Source organism: Somniosus microcephalus, chromosome 19, assembly GCF_052327205.1.
Source record: "Somniosus microcephalus isolate GS21.2 chromosome 19, FLI_Smic_1.0, whole genome shotgun sequence".
NCBI lineage: Eukaryota > Metazoa > Chordata > Chondrichthyes > Squaliformes > Somniosidae > Somniosus > Somniosus microcephalus.
Genome location: NC_141005.1, coordinates 25,750,904 through 25,775,019, shown reverse-complemented (window position 1 = coordinate 25,775,019; position 24,116 = coordinate 25,750,904). Strand labels below are relative to the sequence as shown.

The 24,116-nt window shown below is 48.3% G+C and overlaps 1 protein-coding gene across 1 annotated transcript in view; it reads right to left on the bottom strand.

The window, feature by feature from the left end:
* inpp5jb (inositol polyphosphate-5-phosphatase Jb) overlaps positions 1-24,116 on the bottom strand; it is a 97,709-nt gene that overhangs the window by 60,545 nt on the left and 13,048 nt on the right. Inside the window, exon 3 of the mRNA XM_085961417.1 lies at positions 7,666-7,773. Coding sequence (XP_085817543.1) covers positions 7,666-7,773 — 108 coding nt within the window. The remainder of the gene's footprint in view (positions 1-7,665; positions 7,774-24,116) is intronic.

Here is a 24,116-nt window from a genome sequence, read left to right as displayed (position 1 = left end):
AGCGATGTACAACGGGCTGCCAATTTACTATCACCCGTTTTACGTCATTGCACAAAGTGGCCAATATTTATCCCTCAACCAACATAACAAAAAAACTGATTATCTGGTCCTTAGCACATTGCTGGGATCTTGCTGTGCGCAAATTGGCTGCCACATGTCCCACATTACAACAGTGACTCTACTTCATTGGCTGTAAAGCGCTTTGAGATGTCCAGTGGTGGTGAAAGGCGCGATATAAATGCAAGTCTTTCTTTTCTTTTCAAAATCCACCCCACTGGGTCTGAAGTGCTTTTACACAGCGTAACAGTTTGGAGATGATTTAAGTTCTTTGATTTCAGGTCAGATTATGGGCATATTTTGATGCATTTGGGTGAGTTTTAATTAGCCACTTCATACATTGTAGAGAGCAACGCTTCCGTATAAATCAGATTACTTCATCCATCTCAATTGTCACCTTATAGTCACTGGATGCGAGTAATTTGCAGAGCAGAATACAAAGGACTTTCTCAGGTATTGATACGCTTATCAATTACTTCATAAAAGGTGATGAGTCGAAGAAGAGATGATGAGTCGAAAGAAGAGATGAATAAGGCTTTTATTAGCTAAGAAGAGACCATGCTTCTTCGTGAGTGACTGAACAAGTCTGAACGAAACCCACACAGTGGTGGGTGGAGTCAGCTGAGGCATGCCTCCATACACAGCGCCACCCAGAGGTGGCAATATACAATACAGTGGTTTACCACATTCACCCCTTGTTTAATGTGAAGTCCGGCGGGGTGAAGGGTACTACAAGTTAAGTCTATCAGGAGGCCTTGTCTGACGTCCTGATCGTCGTGGTGGCGGCGGTGGTGTTGCAGCATCCGACGTCGGGTCTGGTGTCTGGGTGGTTGGCGAAGATTCCTGGGGCTTTGGCATGCCGTCTGCAGGGGTTGGGTTGGGAGGGGTGGTGGGGGATAACAGTGGTAAGGGGGATAACGGTGGTAAGGGGGATAACGGTGGTAATTCAGGGGTACCCGAGGGTGCGAGATCTCGTATGGAGACCGTGTCCTCCCGCCCGTCTGGGTATGTCACCCAGGCATACTGGGGGTTGGCGTGTAGGAGGTGCACCCGCTCGACCAGGGGGTCCGTTTTATGCGTCCTCACGTGCCTCCGCAGTAGGACGGGCCCAGGAGAAGTCAACCATGCCGGTAGCGAGGTTCCCGATGTAGACTTCCGGGGGAAAACGAACATTTTCTCATGAGGGGTCGCATTAGTGGCAGTACAAAGCAGTGACCGAATGGAGTGAAGCGCTGCAGGGAGGACCTCCTGCCAGCGGGAGGTCAGAAGGCCCTTAGATTTTAGTGCTAAGAGGACTGCCTTCCAAACCGTCGCGTTCTCCCTTTCCACCTGGCCGTTCCCCCGGGGGTTGTAACTGGTGGTCCTGCTCGTGGCGATACCTCTTGTTAGCAGGTACTGCCGAAGTTCGTCGCTCATGAACGATGAGCCCCTGTCGCTATGTATATAGCTGGGGAACCCGAACAGAGCGAAGATGTCATTCAGACACTTGATGACCGTGGTACTGGTCATGTCTGAGCAAGGGATGGCAAAGGGGAAACGGGAGTACTCATCAACTATGTTGAGGAAGTACACATTGCGGTCAGCGGAGGGGAGGGGCCCTTTAAAATCGACGCTCAGGCGTTCGAAGGGGCGGGTGGCCTTGATCAGGCTTGCTCTGTCCGGCCTATAGAAGTGCGGTTTGCACTCGGCGCAGATTTGGCAGCTCTTGGTCATGGTCCTGACCTCCTCGATGGAGTAGGGCAGGTTACGGGATTTGATAAAATGGAAAAACCTGGTGACCCCCGGGTGGCAGAGGTCATTGTGGAGGGACTGCAGCCTATCACTCTGCGCGTTGGCGCATGTACCACGTGATAGGGCATCTGGGGGCTCATTGAGTTTCCCTGGCCGATACAAGATATCATAATTGTAGGTGGAGAGTTCGATTCTCCACCTCAAGATCTTGTCGTTCTTGATTTTACCCCTCTGCTTATTATTAAACATAAAAGCTACTGAACGCTGGTCAGTGAGCAGGGTAAATCGTTTCCCGGCCAGGTAATGCCTCCAGTGACGCACCGCTTCTACAATAGCCTGGGCCTCCTTTTCGACGGAGGAGTGTCTCGTCTCGGGGCCCTGGAGGGTCCTTGAGAAAAAGGCCACGGGTCTGCCCGCCTGGTTAAGGGTCGCGGCTAGGGCGAAGTCGGAGGCATCGCTCTCCACTTGGAAGGGGATGGACTCATCCACCGCGTGCATTGCGGCCTTCGCGATATCGTTCTTGATAAGAGTGAAGGCTGCACACGCCTCTGGTGTCAGGGGGAAGGAGGTGGCTTTGATGAGGGGCCTGGCTTTGTCTGCATAGAGGGGCACCCACTGGGCGTAGTAGGAGAAAAACCCCAGGCATCTCTTCAGTGCTTTTTGGCAGTGGGGAAGGGGTAGCTCCATTAGGGGGCGCATTCTGTCGGGGTCGGGCCCGATGACTCCGTTCTCCACCACGCAGCCGAGGATGGCCAGGCGCTTGGTGTGAAACATACATTTTTCCTTATTGTACGTTAGGTTCAGCCGTTGGGCCGTACGGAGGAAATTTGCTAGATTAACGTCGTGGTCCTGCTGGTCGTGGCCGCAGATGGTGACGTTATCCAAATAGGGGAAGGTTGCCCGCAGCGCGTTCTGGTCAACCATTCGGTCCATCTCCCTTTGGAAGACCGAAACCCCGTTGGTGACGCCGAAGGGGACCCTAAGGAAGTGGTAGAGGCGGCCGTTTGCCTCGAAGGCAGTATACTGGCGGTCCTCATGGCGGATGGGCAGCTGGTGGTACGCTGACTTAAGGTCGATGGTGGAGAATACTTTGTATTGCGCAATCTGATTGACCATATCAGATATGCGAGGGAGGGGGTACGCGTCCAGCTGGGTGTACCGGTTTATGGTTTGGCTGTAGTCGATTACCATGCGGCGTTTTGCAGTGGTTTTAACGACTACAACCTGGGCTCGCCAGGGGCTAGTGCTACCTTCGATAATGCCCTCCTTCAAGAGCCGCTCCACCTCAGAGCTGATAAAAGCTCTGTCCCCGGCACTGTACAGCCTGCTTTTGGTAGCGATGGGTTTACAGTCGCGGGTGAGGTTAGCGAACAGGGGAGGGGGGGGGACTTTTAATGTGGAAAGGCTGCAGGTGGTTTGCAGCGGGCGATTTAAAAGTTGTTGGTTGCAGACTGTGAGTGGGGGGAGGGGTCCACCGTATGCTAGTGTGACACTCTTAAGGTGGCACTGAAAATCCAACCCTAGCAGGACGGCAGCGCAAAGACGGGGCAGGACTAGCAGTTTAAATTTTTGATATTCAGTGCCCCCTACTGACAGGGTCACCACACAGTAGCCGCTGATGTCCATTGACTGGGACTTGGACGCCATAGAAATGCGATGGTGCGTTGGCAGAATCGTGAGGGAGTGGCTACGTACCGTGTCGGGGTGGACGAAACTCTCTGTGCTCCCGCTGTCGATCAGGCAACTGGTGGCGCGGCCGTTTACCGCGATATCCATCATGGAGCTGGATAGATGGTGAGGGTGGCCTTGATCCAGCGTCACGGAGGCCAGTATGTGGCTTAGTGAGTCACTATAGTCATCCGCCGAGACGGTGGTCGGTTCCGGTGACGAAATGGCGGTTGAGTGCGTTGGATACGATGGCGGCGGATGCCATGCGGCCGGGGGTACACAAAATGGCGGATAAGATGGCTGCTCCCACGGCCCGCACGCTGCGCTGCTGGCTGGCTTCCCCTTGCAGGCGTTAGCGTAATGGCCTTTCTTCCCGCAGCCCGAGCAGGTAGCTGTCTTAGCTGGGCAGTGCGCTCTGGGATGTTTTAACTGGCCACAGAAATAGCATTTTTGGGCCTGGTTACTGGGCATCGAAGCAGTTCTTACCGGAGGCTGCTGTCTCGGTTGGGTCGCTGCAGCGGTTGGTGCCGGGGGCGGCGGTCCCGTGTCCCACGGTTTCGATTGCCATGTCTCGGCGCCGTTACGGGGGTATGCCTCGAGGTTTCGGTGGGCCTCCTCTAACGAGAGCGCAAGGGCAATGGCCGTCTTCAGGTCGGGTTCCTTGCTTTCTAGCAGTCTCTGCCGGGTGTGGTCTGACTGGAGGCCCCTGACGAAGGCATCACAGGCGAGTCCCTGCGCGTGCTCCACAGCCGTTACCGCTTTACAATCGCAGTCTCTGCAGAGTGCCAGTAGCGCCCGTGCAAATGCCCCTACCGATTCTCCCGGTTGCTGCCTGTGGGATCCCAAGAGGTGTCGGGCGTAAATTGTGTTCACTGGGCGCGTATATTGCCCTTTTAGTAGCTCGAGGGCCGCCACGTACGTATTAGAGTCCCGGATTAGCATATATACTTGATGGCTCACCTGGGCGGTCAAAATTTTCAGTTTGTGATCCTCCTCTGTAACCTGTGAGATTGCGAGGAAGGATTCAAAGCAGCTCAGCCAGTGTTCAAACTTGGCTGATGCACCCACATCTTGAGGGTCGAAGTCCAGGCGTGGTGGTCTGAGGGCTCTCAGCAATGTCTGCTGTATCCGTTGCTGTTGTTGCTCCTCAGGTGTCGCCATTTAACTTTTAGCTAATAAAATTGATACGCTTATCAATTACTTCATAAAAGGTGATGAGTCGAAGAAGAGATGATGAGTCGAAAGAAGAGATGAATAAGGCTTTTATTAGCTAAGAAGAGACCATGCTTCTTCGTGAGTGACTGAACAAGTCTGAACGAAACCCACACAGTGGTGGGTGGAGTCAGCTGAGGCATGCCTCCATACACAGCGCCACCCAGAGGTGGCAATATACAATACAGTGGTTTACCACAGGTATATGGACAAGTGTTAACAACATAAGATTCACAATGGGATGGTGAGTGACCAACTGCATCTTGTACTTTCATCAGCTCTCTGTCCCCATATTAACCATACAGTGCCTGAAGGGTCTTGGTTCTAGACATGTTACCACATATTTTATAGACGCTCATTTCATTCCAACATATAGGCTGGAACCGCCACTCCTTCAACACACCTCAGAGAGTCATACCAACTATTCAGCACTGTAAAACATTGTCAGTATTAATAAAGTATTGTGAAAAGGTTTTGAAGAAGTCTATAATTCACGCTGTGCACAATCCCAACGCCCTTGTCCTCCAGCTTCCTGCCAGCAACAAGTGTAATGAACCCAGATCAATAATTAATGTAGGCACCAATTGAGCTGCCTATTGTTTCTGGTATTTTTCCACCTCTTCCTCTCTAACTAATTTGATTGATGAAATGTTTGGACAGATTCCCCCTCCCTCTCACTGCCTCACTATTTGTGCTCACTGATGCTCAAACACAGGAACCACAAACACGTCATTCCCTTTCGATCCTGCCTCTTGCTGGCTCCCTCGCTGACTAAACAATTTCATTTATTTTGAAGGAAGGTTCACTCAGAAACTGAAGTAGAAAATTCTACTGCCCATAAGAGTGAATCTAGTGCACACCTGGGGAGGCTCGTGAGGAATCTCATATTTTAAAGCAAAGGTTAACAGACCAGGAGGATCCCAGGTTCAACTGCTGGTCACTGTTGAGCTAGCAGATCTCAGCTGGGCAATTACAGCTAGTCTAAGTGTCCCTGAGCTTGGGAGGGGAAAATGAACCAACATCCCTGCCCCTGATCTCTAGGCAGTGAAAAGTACTTGTGTGTGGATGTCAGGATCAGATGTCAGACCCTTATCCCAGTCGGAGTTTGGGAGAGGAGAGTTGAAATTGTGCAGGATGCACAGCAGATTTAATACTTGCTAGATCCGTATATAATCTACTATGGATGTCTTAGAAGCTATAAAAGTATTCGTGAAAGCTTATAGATTTCAGGTATCGACCCCATTGATCTGATTACACAGTACACATCCTAGACTAGTAAAAGCTGTTCATTCTAATGGTCTAATGGATATTAAGAACAATATGACTTGTTGCTATGACGATGCTTGTAATTTGAACCATACACAAATCCAGGAGAGGGTATGAGTTTCCTCCAAAAACATCAACCTACAGGTTTTTCCTCCTCCCTATATCCTCACCGTGGTAGTTCGAAAGAAAGAACTCGCATTTATTTAGCATGTAACTCAAACGTCAAACTGTTGTTGTGTAGGCAAAAGCGGCAGCCATTTTGTGTACAGTAAGGTCCCACAAACAGCAAATTAGATGAATGAACAATTTATCTATTGATATTGAGATTCATCACTCTAACTCATGCCTTGCAGGACCTCAAAATGGTGGAACTACAACCTTCCTCAGTCTTTTCTTACAAGCTTGGCATCATTTTATCACTATTGCTGATTTACCTCATCTCTTTTCAACCTTAATGGTGCCCTGCACTGTGCACATTGTCCTTCAACTTCAGTTTAAAAAATGATGTAGTCAGGGGGGGAAAAACACATGTGTAAATTCTCAGTCTGTTTTGGGTTAAATGGCTGGTGAAATATGACATTAGGCCTGGTCAGCCTCTGGGCAAGGACTGAAGTATGATCATTCACTGCACACATGATAACGGTCCACATTTTGTTTTTACAAGCAGACCCTAATCTTTCCGCACTCTGTACTGATCCTCTCCAGGAGATGAGGATTACAGCTACAGGCCTTTTCTAAAGCTACACGCTGTCCAAAAACTGCAACTCCAGAAATATAACTTCTACTTCACTTATTCATCTCTCTCCGTCTCTTGCTCAGGTATATCACTTACATCTAACCTGATCTGGGAGTGCCTTTTCATCTCAATGTCTTCCATTTTCTCTCCTCTCCTGTAGGTGATAACTCTTGCTGCAGGACAGTTCCACGGTCACTAGCCGTCTCCCTGCACTTTGTCCAAAGGACCATTTTTCGTGTGTGAACCTAGACAGTCGCTTAGCAGAGGGGTCGATAACCAGGGGGCATAGATTTAAAGTAATTGGTAGGAGGTTTAGAGGGGATTTGAGGAGAAATGTTTTCACCCAGAGGATGGTGGGGGTCTGGAACTCACTGCCTGAAAGGGTGGTAGAGGCAGAAACCCTCATCACATTTAAAAAGTACTTGGATATGCACTTGAAGTGCCGTAACCTAAAAGGCTACGGACCAAGAGCCGGAAAGTGGGATTAGGCTGGATAGCTCTGTCGGCCGGCACGGACAAGATGGGCTGAATGGCCTCCTTCTGTGTTGTAAATTTCTATGATTCTATGATGACAGTCCATGTCAACAGGCTATTCATTAATGTAGGCATCACACTCAGCCCAACCCTGTTCTCACCCAAAGTCTGCAGATGTATTTTCCAACAGGAGACACTCGACAGCAAACAGGCACTCAGACTGACTTATTTCCCTCTTAACAATGGGTACGGAAGCCAACTGTAACACCCACCTTTTACCTCATCTGATATGGAATAACTCAGCACAAACTGGGAATCAAACCTGGGACCTTCTGTACAACCCCACAGAGTGCAGTGGGAGAGACGATCTGTGAGCCATACGGACCAGAAGGTCTTGGGATCGAAACCCAATTTGCATTGAGTTAGCAAATATAAATGAAGAGACGTTTCATTTCATGCCACGAACATCACTCATCCCCTTGATAAGCACAACTCCCAAAAAAGGAAAAGCCTTCACTTACCCAATGGCGTACATGTCAATTCTTCCATCAACCAAATTTAGCCCCAAAAGGGAAGTGACATCATCAGGCGGAACAGCAGTGCCAACATTCCATGTGACTATTTGCATGCTGTCAAAATTCAAAATAAGTTTTAAAAAGGAGAAAACAGAACATTGAAGAAGCAGAACATGTTGAACAAGCACCGGTCCAATTATTTTTCATTGCGTTGCTGAATAAAGTGGGATTGGAACCTGTAGGGATAGGTGTAGACTGAGAGGATCAAATACTCTCAGAGTTATAGTGGTTTTTGCCCTGCTTGAAAGGGTGGGGGAGATGGGGGGGAGGGGGGGGTGAGGGGAGGGAGGGGGGAGGGAGGAGGGGGGGAGGGGGAGGGAGGCTAGCGAGGAATGTTGTGTATGACGCAGCGGGCAAGGAAGGATCGAGTACTGGCATTGTGGGGATGGATCAGTATTCTGGAGTTTTGCTTCAAAACCTTTGGGTATCAGTATTTGTGCAGAACTTATTCTCAAGGGATTAAACAGGTGGGTAGAGTCCACGATAGGTAGAATGCATATGGTGCATGGAAGGAAAGGGCTTAATGGGGCAAATGGCACTTTTTCATTTCGCGTTCCCTTATTCTTTTCTTAACATGATTTTATTCCCAGGAGGTTCTGGTTTTGCACTGACTCTGGGCCTGCTGGTTTCTGTCACCGTCAATATCCAGTTATTTAATTTTAATATCTGGGCCACTCGTTGACACTTGTATTCAACTGAACGTTCATGTTCCTCAATGCCATTTCATTCTGTCCTGGAAATTCACAAATACAAAGTTGCAAATAATGTAACTTCCTTTAATAAAAAAGACTTTCTAACTAAAACATATGATAGTAAACAGGACACCCATTTGGAACAGGTAGATTCACTATCAAAACCCTTCATAATGTTAAAAACCTCCATTAAATCTCCTCCTTGTCTTCTCTGCCCAAGTGAAGATGATCCCAGTATCTCAAGTCTCTCCTCCATAACTTTAGTTTCCCATCCCTGGCCTCATTCTGGTGAATCTACCTGTTCGAAATGTGTGTCCTATTTAATGTGTTTTAGTTAGAAAGTCCTTTTTAATTAAAGGAATTAACTTTATTTGCAACTTCTCATTTAAGAATTTCCAGTAGAGAATGAGAAACATTCAGTGTATGCAGTAGAATGTAACTCTCCTCAAAATAATGTGAGCACTTTTCATTCATCCCTCATTCAAGTCTGCTGGGAATTGATGAGTCTCGACTGAGTTAACCGATCTCAGTGAGAGTGGCCATGAGGGTGCTATAATTGGACTTTGTTTTCCTAACTAGAGAGGGAAGCATTCCTGATTGCTGCTTCTTGACTTATGCTAGAAAAATACATGAATGGATATCGGAAGGGAACATTGGCTTGTGATGGACCCCATGGTAAAATAGCCTGCCAATGATCACTGCCTGGGCTCACACATTAAAAAGGGCCATTTACAACAGTGACTACACTTCAAAAGTACTCCATTGGCTGTAAAGCGCTTTGGGATGTACTGCCGTCATGAAAGGCGCTATAGAAATGCAAGACTTCCTCTCTAGAGGGTTCCCCTGGGCCCATGGAACCACACCCCATGACATGAATCAGCATCTTCAGGAGTGGAGAGGCAAAAACTCTCAAATGGAGGGTCGTCACCGGGGCAGAGTCATACCTTCACTGGTGGAAGTCTAACTGCTGAAATCGTGTCCACAACCTGCAGGAGGAAATAACCCCGCCCCCGCACAGTACAAAAAACAGGGTGGAATAATTGAGATTCCACAGGCTCAATACAAAGGAAGGAAGATTTAAAACATGTACAAAAAGCAGATGTTAATTTACCATCGAAGCACCAACAGGTTATAACCTGCATCTATATATATAAAGGAGTCGATCTGTCTGTCCTTCTGTCTGTCCTTCTGTCTGTCCTTCTGTCTGTCTGTCCTCGGGTGTGCGTCTGTCCGGCTATGCGCTCGAAAGTTACAGAGCGTACCTACGCGTGCGTTACGTCGAAAGAAAGCTCACCGTTCCGAAACGCTGGTAAGCGTATTTACGTTTCGGCCGGACGAAAATTGCGCCCGCGGTATCCGAAAAACCTTCAACATTCCGCTCATTATCCACTCATTACCATAGAGTGACATTGAGGTCGACCAATCGTACGGTCGACCAACCCGATGGTCGACCAATCAATGCGTGGCGGGGGTGGGTTCGTCACATGTGCAGCCGGGCCCTCCTAGAGTCGAGTGACAGGACGATTGAGCAATCCTATGCTTCGGTGACATGACGATCGACCAATCAGTGCGTGTGTGGGTGGGCCTTATCGTTCTGAACTGAGGTGAGTGGCCGCCATCTTTATTCTCACCTTCTGTGTGTTTATTTGTTAGGAGCGATTTTTTTTTTAATGTGTAAAACGTAAAAACACAGGCCTAGAAATTCAGTTAAGGCCCGCCAGCAGGCTAACGGCCAAAAGTTAGCGCTGCGCGCGGAGCCAGGTGCGCCCGTCAGATATTCGGCTTTTGCGCCCCAAGTCGGAACCGGGCGCTATTCCAGGGTGTGCCCGCCCCCGCTTGGGGCGCTGAAACTGAATTTCTGCGCTGTAGGCCCCGCTGCGCCACCCGCTGCGGAGCGGCAGGCTGCGGTACTGCAGGCCTCCTCCTTCTCTTAAGGGGGAGGTGCCTGCAACAGCGAGATCGCCGCTGGATTGTGCCGGCAAATGAGCCCGGCACCACGGAGAAGTGCCGGGCTCGCGGAAAGCAGCCGGCAATGCCACAGGGGGGGGGTGGAGGAGGCCGGGGAAGGAGGTGCGGGCAGGCGGCCGCCAAAAAAGCGGCCGGCCGCACCTCCACCTTAAAGCGCCCCAGTAGCGCAGCAGTACGGCCCCGTTTTTCAATCGCTGTTTGCGGCCGCTGCAGAAGAGGCGGCCGCAACTAAATATGGGGTTTGGGCCGGAGGCGGGGCGGAACCAGGGCACTGCGCACACCGATGACGTCATCGGTGTCGGCGCAGCGCTACCGGATACCGCCGCCATTACCGCAGCGCTGAATATCAGCGCACCCTCTTACACTGGCTCAGAAACCCTATTTGGGCGGTAACTGGGCGCAAAGCCCACTGAATTTCTAGCCCACAATGTCTAAAACGTTAAAACACAATGAAGATGGTGTCCCATCTTCTTAACAGCCGTTTTAAAAAAAATAACTTTTGGTGTTTTCAGCAAGAATGCGCGTTCCTTCTCCGTGGCAGCTTTTTAAAAACATTAAAAAAACTTTCAAGATGGCCTCCCATCTTCTTAACACCCGTTTATAAAAAAAAATTAAAAAAAAATTTCTGTTGGTTTCACAGACTGCGCGTTCCTTCTCCGTGGCAGCTTTAAAAAAAAAAAAAATTTCTGTTGGTTTCACAGACTGCGCGTTCCTTCTCCGTGGCAGCTTTTTTTTTAAAAATAAAAAAACTTCTGTTCGTTTCAGACTGCGTATTCCTTCTCCGTGGCAAATTAAAAAAAAAAAAAATTCTGTTGCTTTCCTTCTCCATGGCAGCTTTAAAAAAAAAAAAATTTCTGTTGGTTTCACAGACTGCGCGTTCCTTCTCCGTGGCAGCTTTTTAAAAACATTAAAAAACTTTCAACATGGCCTCCCATCTTCTTAACACCCGTTTTGGAAAAAAAATTTTTTTGCTCTTTCGCTGACCCCCTCAAAACACTCCTCCCCTCCTCCCACTCTCCCTCCTCCTCCTCCCCCCCCCCTTCGCACTCTCTCCCCCCCTTCTCTCTCTCTCTCTCTCTCTCTCCCCCCGGCGCCCCCCTCTCCCTCGCCCCCCCCTCTCCCTCGCCCCCTCTCCCTCGCCCCCCCTCTCCCTCGCGCCCCCCTCTCCCTCGCCCCCCCCTCGCCCCCCCTCTCCCGCGCCCCCCCTCGCCCCCTCTCTCCCTCGCCCCCCTCTCTCCCTCGCCCCCCCTCCCTCGCTCTCTCCCTTGCCCCCCTCTCTCTCGCTCCCCCCTCTCTCCCTCGCTCTCTTCCCCCCCTCTCTCCCTCGCTCTCTTCCCCCCTCTCCCTCGCTCTCTTCCCCCCCACAGTCGCTCACTCTCTTCCCCCCCACAGTTGCTCGCTCTCTTCCCCCCCACAGTCGCTCGCTCTCTTCCCCCCCACAGTCGCTCGCTCTCTTCCCCCCCACAGTCGCTCGCTCTCTTCTCCCCCCACAGTCGCTCGCTCTCTTCCCCCCCCCCACAGTCGCTCGCTCTCTTTCCCCCCCCCCAGTCGCTCTCTCTCTCCCTTCCAACAACATGTCCTCGAAAAAGCCTCGACACCGCCGGGCACTCCAGCTAGTCCTCTATATATAGGGTTCCTCGAGTGGCTGGGAGACTTTGATTAAACAGATCAGGAGTAGTTACACTGTAAAATAACCCATTAACCCCTCAGCCAAACTGCATTCCTGCCCCAACACCTAGCAGTTCATTCTCTGTTATTGCCCCTATAATCACCTCTCAGTGGCATCAATCAATATAATTTCATTCGCACAGTTGTTTCAGGACACAGCGCATTATATAAAAGGAACCCATCGAGTAGAAGGCTACAATTCAGATGACGTCAATAAATTCTCTCCAACTGTTTCCAAGCTGCTGCCTCCTCCTCCTCCTCCTCCTCAATTTCCTCTCTTTCCACATTGCTGCTGTTGGGACTCCTCACAGGATTACAAGCTCAGATGCCAGGTCATCAACAGGGCAGTTGTCCCATTTTGACACCAATGACAGCACTGGGTCTTGTAAAGCTGAAGGCACAGACAGGGAGAAGACACACCCAGCAGCCGAGTAGGCCTCGTGATGCCTCAAATGCAATAACTACAACAGAACATGTTGCGACTGACATACGGTTCACTGCTGGTAAAACAATCACGGCTGGAAGTCTCTCCATGGCCTCTTTATGGAGCTGGGAGTTGGTCATTTTCTCATTGATTACAGGAGACCAACAATTAACAGTAGCTTCCATTTTCCTTACTAGGTGGGTATCACTGGCATTCAGATCACACAATAGCTAGTTCAGATCTGCCTATAATAGTTATTTAAAGATTAGGAATTATTAACAACAGTACACTTCAACGGCTCTAACACCTTCTTTGTACTGGAACACACAGCTCAGTATACGCCACAGGAACTCAATTTCCATAATTTTTGCTTTCCATATATGATCTCATGGTATCAGAGGCTGGATCATTGGAATCCGATTTGCTCAAAGGTGTAACTAAAAACAACAAGCTCAGCCTTTTTCCTCCACTCCTCTCCTGAAGACACTGACCTTTGCTGAGGTACAGCTCTACTTTTCTGGCCCACCCCACAGTCTCTCAGCCAAGTGGCACTCCTCACATGTGAGCGTAGACGGCGAGTGTCGGAAAGCTATTCAACCACTGGGGCCACCGCAGCAAACTCTGTCCCATTACCATCTCCTTTTGCCTTGAATGTCTCTTAATGTCTCTTAACTTCTCCTGCCTTCTATCCTATCACAGGATTACAAGCTCAGATGCCGGGTCATCAACAGGGCAGTTGTCCCATTTTGACACCAATGACAGCACTGGGTCCTGTAAAGCTGAAGGCACAGACAGGGAGAGACACGCCCAGCAGCCAAGCAGATTATTCTTTCATCCCCTCCCTCATTTCCCAGCCCCTACCCTTGCTTAAAAATCTGTTCCATTTCCTGCTTTTTCCCAGTTCTGACGAAGGGTCATCGACCTGAAACGTTAACTCTGTTTCTCTCTCCACAGATGCTGCCTGACCTGCTGAGTATCTCCAGCATTTTCTGTTTTTATTGCAGCAAAGTCTGATCCTGTCTTCACTTCAGGCTAACACCTGCGCACTTATCAACAGGAGTCACTGGACAGCAGCCGGAGGCCTTCAGACCGGGGAGGTTTCCAGGTTTGATGCCAGATCTGCGCTAGCGTGGCTGATCCCAGCCGGTCAACAGTGGGACCGTCACAACTGCCGCCTGTGGCCTTGAGCTACAGAGACAGAAAAAAAATCTCCAAGGGCAAGATTTTCATTGGGCCGTGGATTCGGGATTGGAGGCGTGGGGGCGGGTTAAAACCCCGAAATCAGGGGTCCCGACCCCTTCCCGCACCCAAACCCGCCTCCATGCCAGTTTCAAAGGAGGCGGGTACCCGCCCCGCACTGGGACCCGCCTCCCTGAGGTGGGAAGGGATTAGTGCCAATTAACTGCCTGTTAACAGGTAATTAACAGGCAGTTTTTAGCCTAATCCCTATTTTTGATGTTGAAGTGTGGGATTCCCGACAGCTCCAAACCACGCCAAGTTAGAGGAGGCGGGCCGTCAGGTTGAAGGACTTAGAGGGGTCGAGATGTCGGTGTTCAGGTGAGTAATGTATGCATGAGTGCATAGGTAAGTGTGTTTGGTGTGTCTAAAGTGATTAAATAAGTTTTACATTCCTTTTCTTACCTTTTCAGCCTTGCTTCTTTCAGGTTCCGGGAGTCGCTCATCTAACCGGCACAGAAAGCAGAATGGCTGCGAACTGTCAAAAGTGACAGCCTTCAGCTTTCTGTGCAGGAGAGATTTCTAACTGAGGCTGTGGAGAAGGACTCAGGTTAGAAGTAAGACTGTCAGTGTTTGACAGCTTCAAACAGCTGTGAAACACTGATATTTCAACTGTCAAAAGCTCTTGACAGATGAAATTTCAGTCTGTGACGTCACCTGTTGCCGGATGGCCCTTAATTGGCCTGCTGAGCCCGCTGGGCGGGCTCAACAAGGTCAATCAAGTTAAAATCGCGTGGATTGGCCGCATCTCGATGGAGGCGGGACTACAACCCCGAAAGTTGTAGTCCCGCCTCCAACCCGACTCCTGAGTTAAATTCCTGCCCCCAGTGTTTCTCCTCCTGATCACTAACCAGGGGCCATGCTAGGAAGTGCTCATACCAGCACATCAACAAAGTCGTGAAATAAGTTACTAGGGGAGGCCATTGAAGCATACATTGAAGCATGAAACACAAAAAGTTAGCATGCAGGTACAGCAAGTAATCAAAAAGGCAAATGGAATGTTGGCCTTTATTGCAAGGGGGTCGGAGTATAAAAGCAGGGAAGTCCTGCTACAACTGTACAGGGTATTGGTGAGACCACACCTGGAGTACTGCGTACAGTTTTGGTCTCCTTATTTAAGGAAGGATATACTTGCATTGGAGGCAGTTCAGAGACGATTCACACGGTTGATTCCTGAGATGAGGGGGTTGACTTATGAAGAAAGGTTCAGCAGGTTGGGCCTATAGTCATTGGAGTTTAGAAGAATGAGAGGTGATCTTATTGAAACATATAAGATACTGAGGGGTCACGACAAGGTAGATGCAGAGAGGATGTTTCCCCTCGTGGGGAAATCTAGAATTCGGGGGCATAGTTTCAGAATAAAGGGTCGTCCTTTTAGAACTGAGATGAGGAGGAATTTATTTTCTCAGAGGGTCGTAAATCTATGGAATTCTCGGCCCCAGAGAGCCGTGGAGGCTGGGTCATTAAATACATTTAAGGCGGAGATAGACAGATTTTTACAAGATAAGGGAGTGAAGGGTTATGGGGAGCGGGCAGGGAAGTGGCTTTGAGCCCAAGATCAGCTATGATCTTATTGAATGGAAGAGTAGGCTCGAGGGGTCAAGTGGCCTATTCCTGCTCCTATTTCTTATGTTCTTATGTTCTTATGAATGGGTCTACGAGACAAATAAAGACAGTTCACAAAGAAATATAACCCATTAACTCCTCAGCCCCATTGCATTGCTTCCCAGTCACCTGCCAGTTCATTCTGTTATTTAACCTATAATTACCTCTCATTGGTGTCAATCAATATAATTTCATTCACACAGTTGTTTCTGGACACAGTGCGTTATATAAAAGGAACCCATCGAGTGGAAGACTAGAATTCAGATGAAGTTCAGTAAATCCTCTCAAGCTGCATATCACAAGCTAGTTCTGGACAAGAATGACCAATAGGCCCAACTTCATTCACCCATCCAGCAAGACCCTGCAGTCTCCCCACTGCAACACTGAATTGTTTCTTAAATAACTCCAAGGTTTTTGACTCCACTGCTCTATCTGGAACTCCATTCAAATGTGTTAATCACTGTCTGTGTGAAGAAGAATTTTCTGATATCATTTGCATTTTACTAGTTGTATGTGTGTTCCCTTGTCCGACTCTCACTGTTTAATTTGAACCAATTTTCTGGGTTAATCTACGTACTTGTATAAGATCACCTTTCGGTCACCTCCTTAAAAGGCTGAAAAACAGTCTTTCGTCAGGACGCAGACCTCTAACGCTAGGGAACGGCTGTGTGGTTGTTATCTGCACTGCTTCAGGTGTTTGAATATCTCCCCTGTGTCTCAGAGACCAGAACTGGACACTGCTCAAGGTCTGACTAGAGCACTGTACAGTTCCACATGTGCTTTGCTGATTGCTGCTCTTCAATGGCTGGACACGTTGAGCACTAAATATTCAAACACCCCGAGATCTCTTTCAAATTCTTTCTTAACTATTCCAACACCATTCACGAAGTACGACTATCGCCCATTTCTGCTTATTATGTGCAGTTCTTTACACATGCCCATATTAGATTTCAATTTGAGTCAGCTGTGGCTCAGTGGGTAGCACACTCGCCTCTGAGTCAGAAGGTTGTGGGTTCAAGTCCCACTCCAGAGACTTGAGCACAAAAATCTAGGCTGACACTCCAGTGCAGTGCTGAGGAAATGCTGCACTGTCGGAAGTGCCGTCTTTCGGATGAGATGTTAAACCGAGGCCCTCTCTGCTCTCTCAGGTGGACATAAAAGATCCCATAGCACTATTTCGAAGAAGAGCAGCGGAGTTCTCCCCGGTGTCCTGGCCAATATTTATCCCTCAAACAACATCACTAAAACAGATTATCTGGTCATTATCACATTGCTGTTTGTGGGAGCTTGCTGTGTGCAAATTGGCTGCCGGGTTTCCTACATAACAACATACTTCATTGGCTGTAAAGCGCTTTGGGAGGTCCGGTGGTTATGAAAGGCACTATATAAATGCAAGTCTTTCTTTAACTGTCACTATTCTGCTAACTTATACATTGAGTTATTTCTGGAGAGAGAAGGGATTGAGGGATATGGTACGAAGGCGGGGCTGAGATAAATGAAAGTGGCCAAGTGGCTTTTTCCTGTGTCTAAGGACTCCTATGTTCCCATATCACACTGGAGAAATATCAAGAAACCTCAGAATGCTGAACATGAAATCTAATGTCTCTCTGTTCAGGAACATACAGAATGGCCAATAATACAGAAAATTGTTCTGTCTACTTATAACCTATTTTTATCAAATTGTCTTATAAAAGCCTCCTACATTGGTGTTTAGTGCCACTGTGTACTTAGCAATCAGTAACTTCCTGTTTGAGCAATTGGTTAAAAAGCAGAGTTTTGCAGGCAGCTCTTAAAAAATCTATTTTTATTGACCTGCCTCTTCCAATGAGGGCCATGTTAGAGTTAACTAGCTGGGCTCCTCCATTCAGTAGAACACAGTAACCAATATTTAACCTGAGATATGGTTCCATAAGAACAGGTCACCTTCCAGTACATTGTTCAATGACCACTCAACAACAACTTGTATTTATATAGCGCCTTTAACGTAGTAAAACGTCCCAAGGCGCTTCACAGGTGTATTATAAGACAAAAAATTTGACACCGAGCCACATAATGATAAATTAGGGCAGATGACCAAAAGCTTAGTCGAAGAGGTAGGTTTTAAGGAGCGTCTTAAAGGAGGAAAGAGAGGTAGAGAGGCGGAGAGGTTTAGGCTGGCAATTCCAGAGCTTAGGACCTAGGTAACAGAAGGCACGGCCGCCAAAGGTTGAGCGATTATAATCAGGGATGCTCAAGAGGGCAGAATTAGAGGAGCGCAGAAATCCCGGGGGGTTGTGGGGCTGGAGAAGATTACAGAGCTAGGGAGGGGCGAGGCCATGGAGGGATTTGAAAACAAGGATGAGAATTTTAAAATCGAGGTGTTGCTTATCCGAGAGCCAATGCAGGTCAGTGAGCACAGGGGTGATGGGTGAACGCGACTTGGTGCAAGTTAGGACACGTAGGCAGCTGAGCTTTGAATGACCTCAAGTTTACGTAGGGTGGAATGTGGGAGGCCAGCCAGGAGTGCGTTGAAATAGTCAAGTCTAGAAGTAACAGAGGCATGGATGAGTGTTTCAGCAGTGGATTAGCTGAGGCAAGGGCGGAAACGGGCAATGTTATGGAGGTGGAAATAGGCGGTCTTAGTTATGCTGCGGATATGTGGTCGGAAGCTCATTTCAGAGTCAAATATGACACCAAGGTTGCAAACAGTGTGGTTCCGCCTCAGACAGATGTTAGGGAGAGGGATGGAGTCAGTGGCTAGGGAACGGAGTTTGTGGCGGGGACCGAAAACAATGGCTTCGGTCTTCCCAATATTTAATTGGAGAAAATTTCTGCTCATCCAGAACTGTATGTCGGATAAGCAGTCTGACAATTTAGAGATCGTGGAGGGGTCGAGAGAAGTGGTAGTGAGGTAGAGCTGGGTGTCGTCAGCGTACATGTGGAAACTGACGCTGTGTTTTCGGATGATGTCGCCAAGGGGCAGCATGTAGATGAGAAATAGGAGGGGCCAAAGATAGATCCTTGGGGGACATCAGAGGTAACGATGCGGGAGCGGGAAGAGAAGCCATTGCAGATAATGAAGCAGTCCATGCCCACATGCAGCAAGACCGGAACGGTATACAGGCTTGGGTGATAAGTGGCAGGTAACATTTGCGCCACACAAGTGCCAGGCAATGACTATCTCCAACAAGCGAGAGTCTAACCACCACCCCTTGACATTAAACGGCATTTCCATCTCCGAATCCCCCACCATCAACATCCTGGGGGTCACCATTGACCAGAAACTTAACTGGACCACCCACATAAATACTGTGGCAACAAGAGCAGGTCAGAGGCTAGGTATTCTGTGGCGAGTGTCTCACCTCCTGATTCCCCAAAGCCTTTCCACCAGCTACAAGACACAAGTAAGGAGTGTGATGGAATACTCTCCACTTGCCTGGGTGAGTGCAGCTCCAACAACACTCAAGAAGCTCAACACCAACCAAGACAAAGAAGCTTGATTGGCACCCCATCCACCACCTTAAACATTCACTCCCTCCACCACCGGCGTACCGTGGCTGCAGTGTGTACCATCTACAAGATGCACTGCAACAACTTGCCACGGCTTCTTCGGCAGCACCTCCCAAACCCATGACCACTTCCACCTAGAAGGACAAGGGCAGCAGGCGCATGGGAACACCACCACCTCCAAGTTTCCCTCCAAGTCACACACCATCCTGACTTGGAAGTATATCGCCGATCCTTCATCATCGCTGGGGCAAAATCCTGGAACTCCCTCCCTAACAGCACTGTGGGATACCTTCACCACACTGACTGCAGCGGTTCAAGAAGGCGGCTCACCACCACCTTCGCAAGGGCAACTAGGGATGGGCAATAAATGCTGGCCTTGCCCACATCCCATGAACGAATATTTAAAAAAAGGTAATTCTCTGGCTACGATTAGATAGATAAGAATGGAACCAGGCGCGTGCAGTCCCACCCAACTGGACGACGGTGGAGAGGCGTTGGAAAAGGATAGAGTGGTCAACCGTGTCAAAGGCTGCAGACAAGTCAAGAAGGACGAGGAGGGATAGTCTACCTTTGTCATAGTCAAAAAGGATGTCATTTGTGACTTTGACGAGAGCCGTTTTGGTACTGTGGCGGGGCGGAAACCTGATTGGAGAGATTCAAACATGGAGTTGCGGGAAAGATGGGCACGGATTTGGGAGGCGACAACACGTTCACTCCATGCGTGAGCCTTGACCACAAGTGTCAGGAGCTGGGTCTTGATCCTCTTCAGGTGTTCACATGTGGAAAGCAATCAGGATCGAGAACCCTGGCTGCTTTCTTTCCCCCGTCCTGAACCCAGTGGCACTGAGACCAACAGTAGTCCTACTGCCACTCCAGCTGAGAACAGCTGACTCAGCACAGACCAAAAACCAAACCTGGTAGATAGATAGATTTCTAGACACAAAAGGCATCAAGGGGCATGGGGAGAGAGCGGGAATATGTTATTGAGATAGAGGCTCAGCCATGATCATATTGAATGGCGGAGCAGGCTCAAGGGGCCGAATGGCCAACTCTTGCTCCTATTTTTCTATGTTTCTATGTAAGTTCCTGGTCTCCATGACTAGTTCCACATTGGACAATGCTCTTACCCACTGAACCATTAGGGAAACACAAGTGTTTACTTTTTGGAAAAAAGTTCTCGCGTGCTCTGATTGGCAAAGCATTGCCATGGGAACAGAATTCTAATTACTGAACATACATTTTCTTTGTCTGTTGGGAGGGTTGTTTTAGGTCAGAAGAAACAAACCAATGTATAATACGTCAGAACCACCACTACTGGCTCCAAATACATCTCCTCAAAGAGTTATCTTTATAATTAGATAAAACCCCCCAAACAAAATCGGCTGTGTTTGTCTTGGATCCCACTGTCCTGGTGGTGTTGCCTAGTGTACGTGGCCTGGTGGATTCCAGAGCACAGGCAACAACAACTTGTATTTATATAGCGCCTTTAATGTAGTAAAACATCGCGAGGCGCTTCACAGGACCGACTATTAAACAACATTTGACTCCGAGCCACATAAGGAGAAATTAGGACAGGTGACCAAAAGCTTGGACAAAGCGGTAGGCTTTAAGGAGCGTCTTAAAGGAGGAAAGAGAGGTAGAGAGGCATAAAAACATAAGAAATAGGAGCAGGAGTAGGCCATTCGGCCCTTCGAGCCTGCTCCACCATTCAATAAGATCATGGCTGATTTTCTACCTCAGCTCCACTTTCCTGCCCGATCCCCATATCCCTTGATTCCCTAAATATTCAAAAATCTATCGATCTCTGTCCTGAATATTCGCAACATAGAGAATTCCAAAGATTCACCACCCTCTGAGTGAAGAAATTTCTCCTCATGTCAGTCCTAAATGGCCGACCCCTTATTCTGAGACTGTGACCCCTGGTTCTAGATCCCCCAGCCAGGGGAAACACCCTGTCAAGCCCTGTAAGAATTGTGTATGTTTCAATGAGATCACCTCTCATTCTTCTAAACTCTAGAGAATATAGGCCTAGTCTACTCCATCTCTCCTCATAGGACAATCCCCCCATCCCAGGTACCAGTCTGGTGAACCTTTGTTTCACTCCCTCTATGGCAAGTATATCCTTCCTTAGGTAAGGAGACCAAAACTGTACACAATACTCCAGGTGTGGTCTCACCAGGGCCCTATATAATTGCAGTAAGACGTCTTTACTCTTATACTCAAATCTTCCTGTAATAAAGGCCAACATACCATTTGCTTTCCTAATTGCTTGCTATACCTGCATGTTAACTTTTAGTGATTCATGGGATGGCAGGAATGACGTATGAGGAGAGATTGGGTCGATTGGGCTTGTACTCGCTGGAGTTTAGAAGAATGAGAAGGGATCTCATTGAAACTTATAAAATTCTGGCAGGACTGGACAGACTAGATGTAGGGAGGATGTTCCCGATGGTCGGGGAATCCAGAACCAGGGGTCACAGTCTAAGGATAAGGGGTAGGCCTTTTAGGACAGAAATGAGGAGGAATTTCTTCACCCAGAGAGTGGTGAACCTGTGGAATTCTCTACCACAGAAGGCAGTAGAGGCCAATTCATTAAATATATTCAAGAAGGAGTTAGATATATTTCTTAAGGCTAAAGGGATCAAGGGGTATGGGGAGAAAGCAGGTACCGGGTACTGAACTTGGATGATCAGCCATGATCGCATTGAATGGTGGAGCAGGCTCGAGGGGCCGAATGGCCTACTCCTGCTCCTACCTTCTATGTTTCTATGTGTACAAGGACACCCAGGTCCCTCTGAACACCAACATTTCCCAATCTCTCACCATTTAAAAAATACTCTGCTTTTCTATTTTTCCTATCAAAGTGGATAACTTTACATTTCTCCACATTATATTCCATTTGCCATGTTCTTGCCCACTCACTTAGCCTGTCTATATCCCCTTGAAGCCTCCTTTGCATCCTCCTCACAACTTACATTCCCACCCAGCTTTGTATCATCAGCAAACTTGGATATATTACATTTGGTCCCCTCATTCAAATCATTGATATAGATTGTGAATAGCTGAGGCCCAAGCACTGATCCTTGCGGTACCCCACTAGTTACACCCTTCCAACACGAAAATGACCAGTTCATTCCTACTCTCTGTTTTCTGTCCGTTAACCAATCCTCAATCCATGCTAGTATATTACCCGCAATCCCATGAGCCCTAATTTTGTTTAATAACCTCTTGTGTGCCACCTTATCGAATGCCTTCTGAAAATCCAAATGCACCACATCCACTGGTTCCCCCTTATCTATTCTGCTCCTTACAACCTCAAAAAGCTCTAACAGATTTATCAAGCATGATTTCCCTTTCATAAATCTGTGTTGACTCTGCCCAATCCTATTATTATTTTCTAAGTGCCCTGTTACCATGTCCTTAATAATAGATTCTGGCATTTTCCCTACTACTGATGTCAGGCTAACTGGTCTGTAGTTCCCCGTTTTCTCTCTCCCTCCTTTCTTAAATAGTGGGATTGCATTTGCTACCTTCCAATCCACGGGAACCGTTCTAGAATCTATGGAATTTTGGAAGATGGCAACCAATGGATCCCCTATTGTTATAGCCACCTCTTTCAAAACCCTAGGATGTAGGCCATCAGGTCCAATGGGTTTATCAGTTTTCAGTCCCATTAAGTTCTCCAGTAGTATTTTTTTACTAATACTAATTTCTTTCTGTTCCTCATTCTCGCTAGACCCTTGGTTCACCACTATTTCCGGGAGGTTTTTTACATCTTCTTCCATGAAGACAGACACAAAGTATTTGTTTAATTTCTCTGCCATTTCCTTATTCCCCATTATAATTTCTCCTGTCTCAGCCTGTAAGGGACCCACATTTACTTTCGCTAATCTTTTCCTTTTTACATACCTATAGAAGCTTTTACTGTTTGTTTTTATGTCTCTCGCTAGTTTACTCTCATATTCTATTTTCCCTTTCTTTATCAATCTCTTGGTCGGAGAGCAGAGAGGTTTAGGGAGGGAATTCCAGAGAGGGCGTTGGCAGCTGTAGGCACGGCCGCCAATGGCAGGGCCAGGTGAAGAGTGCTGAGTGTGGACGGCAGTTGGTTGAAAATCATGATTGCAGTTTTCATTTTCTGGCTGAGGACCACCCTGAAGGGGGGAGGTCCGCACGACCCAACAACACTAAACCACACTGCAGGCTTGTATGAGTGGGCTGACCCACAGCTAGAACAAAATGTAGGGGAAAAAGAACATCTCTTGAAGTGGCAAGCTGTACCACGGAGGCACTAGCGCTGCCTTTTTACATTACAGCTCTGCTACCAGTGTTGACACCACCTCACCATAAAACAAAGTGCAAAGTGCTGACTGCATAGCCTTGAGCACAGAGGAGCGCTGCTGAACATTTCAGCACCCGGCTGACAGGTGCTGCCCTCAAGCTACAGTTTTGGTTTCGTCAGGAAGCGAAGGGCTAAAATAGATGCCTTCTAAAGATGGGATCACTTAAGCTTGCCTGGTCATTGCCTGGCACTTGTGTGGCGTGAATACTACTTGCCACTTATCAGCCCAAGCCTGAATTTTGCCCAGGTCTTGCTGCATGCGGGCATGGACTGCTTCATTATCTGAGCAGTTGCAAATGGAACTGAACACTGTGCAATCATCAGTGAACATCCCCACTTCTGACCTTATGATTGAGGGACAGTCATTGATGAAGCAGCTGAAGATTGTTGGGCCTAGGACACTGTCCTGAGGAACTCCTTCACGTGTGTCTGAACTACACGAGTAAACTATTATCCAGTCTGTGTACTTAGAGAGAAGCAGTACGCAGCTCCCGTCTGACCAGACCCAAGTCAAGGTCCAAGCAAGCGTGGGTAAAGCCATTTGAACTAGAACCAGTCCTAGGCCAAAGGAAACCTGGGTGAGAAATGTGAACCAGAGCTGATCCCAGGCCAAAGCTGTGTATGGTCTGAAAGCAGGATCGGTCTACCTCCCTCTGCTCAGTGCTCTGTTACTGGTTCAGCTGCAGCCTCCTCTGTCCTTTATCATTAGACATAGCGAGACTATTCTTAGCTTCTACCTTATCAGGCATTCCACCTCAGGAGAGCAGTATGACCATGCGGCTGACGTGGCTAAATACAGAGCTGCATTTTCCAAAGCTGCAGTTAGGATGGAAAACAACATCTTCTTGGGAGGGCCCGGCAGCTTCCACTTTGTAATAAAGGTAATCTCGGTGAGCAACAGCAGGCTTCGGGATTTGTCCCAGACTACAGGTGCTCATTTCGGAAAGATACTCTGACGCCCCCGCCCCCCCGCCAA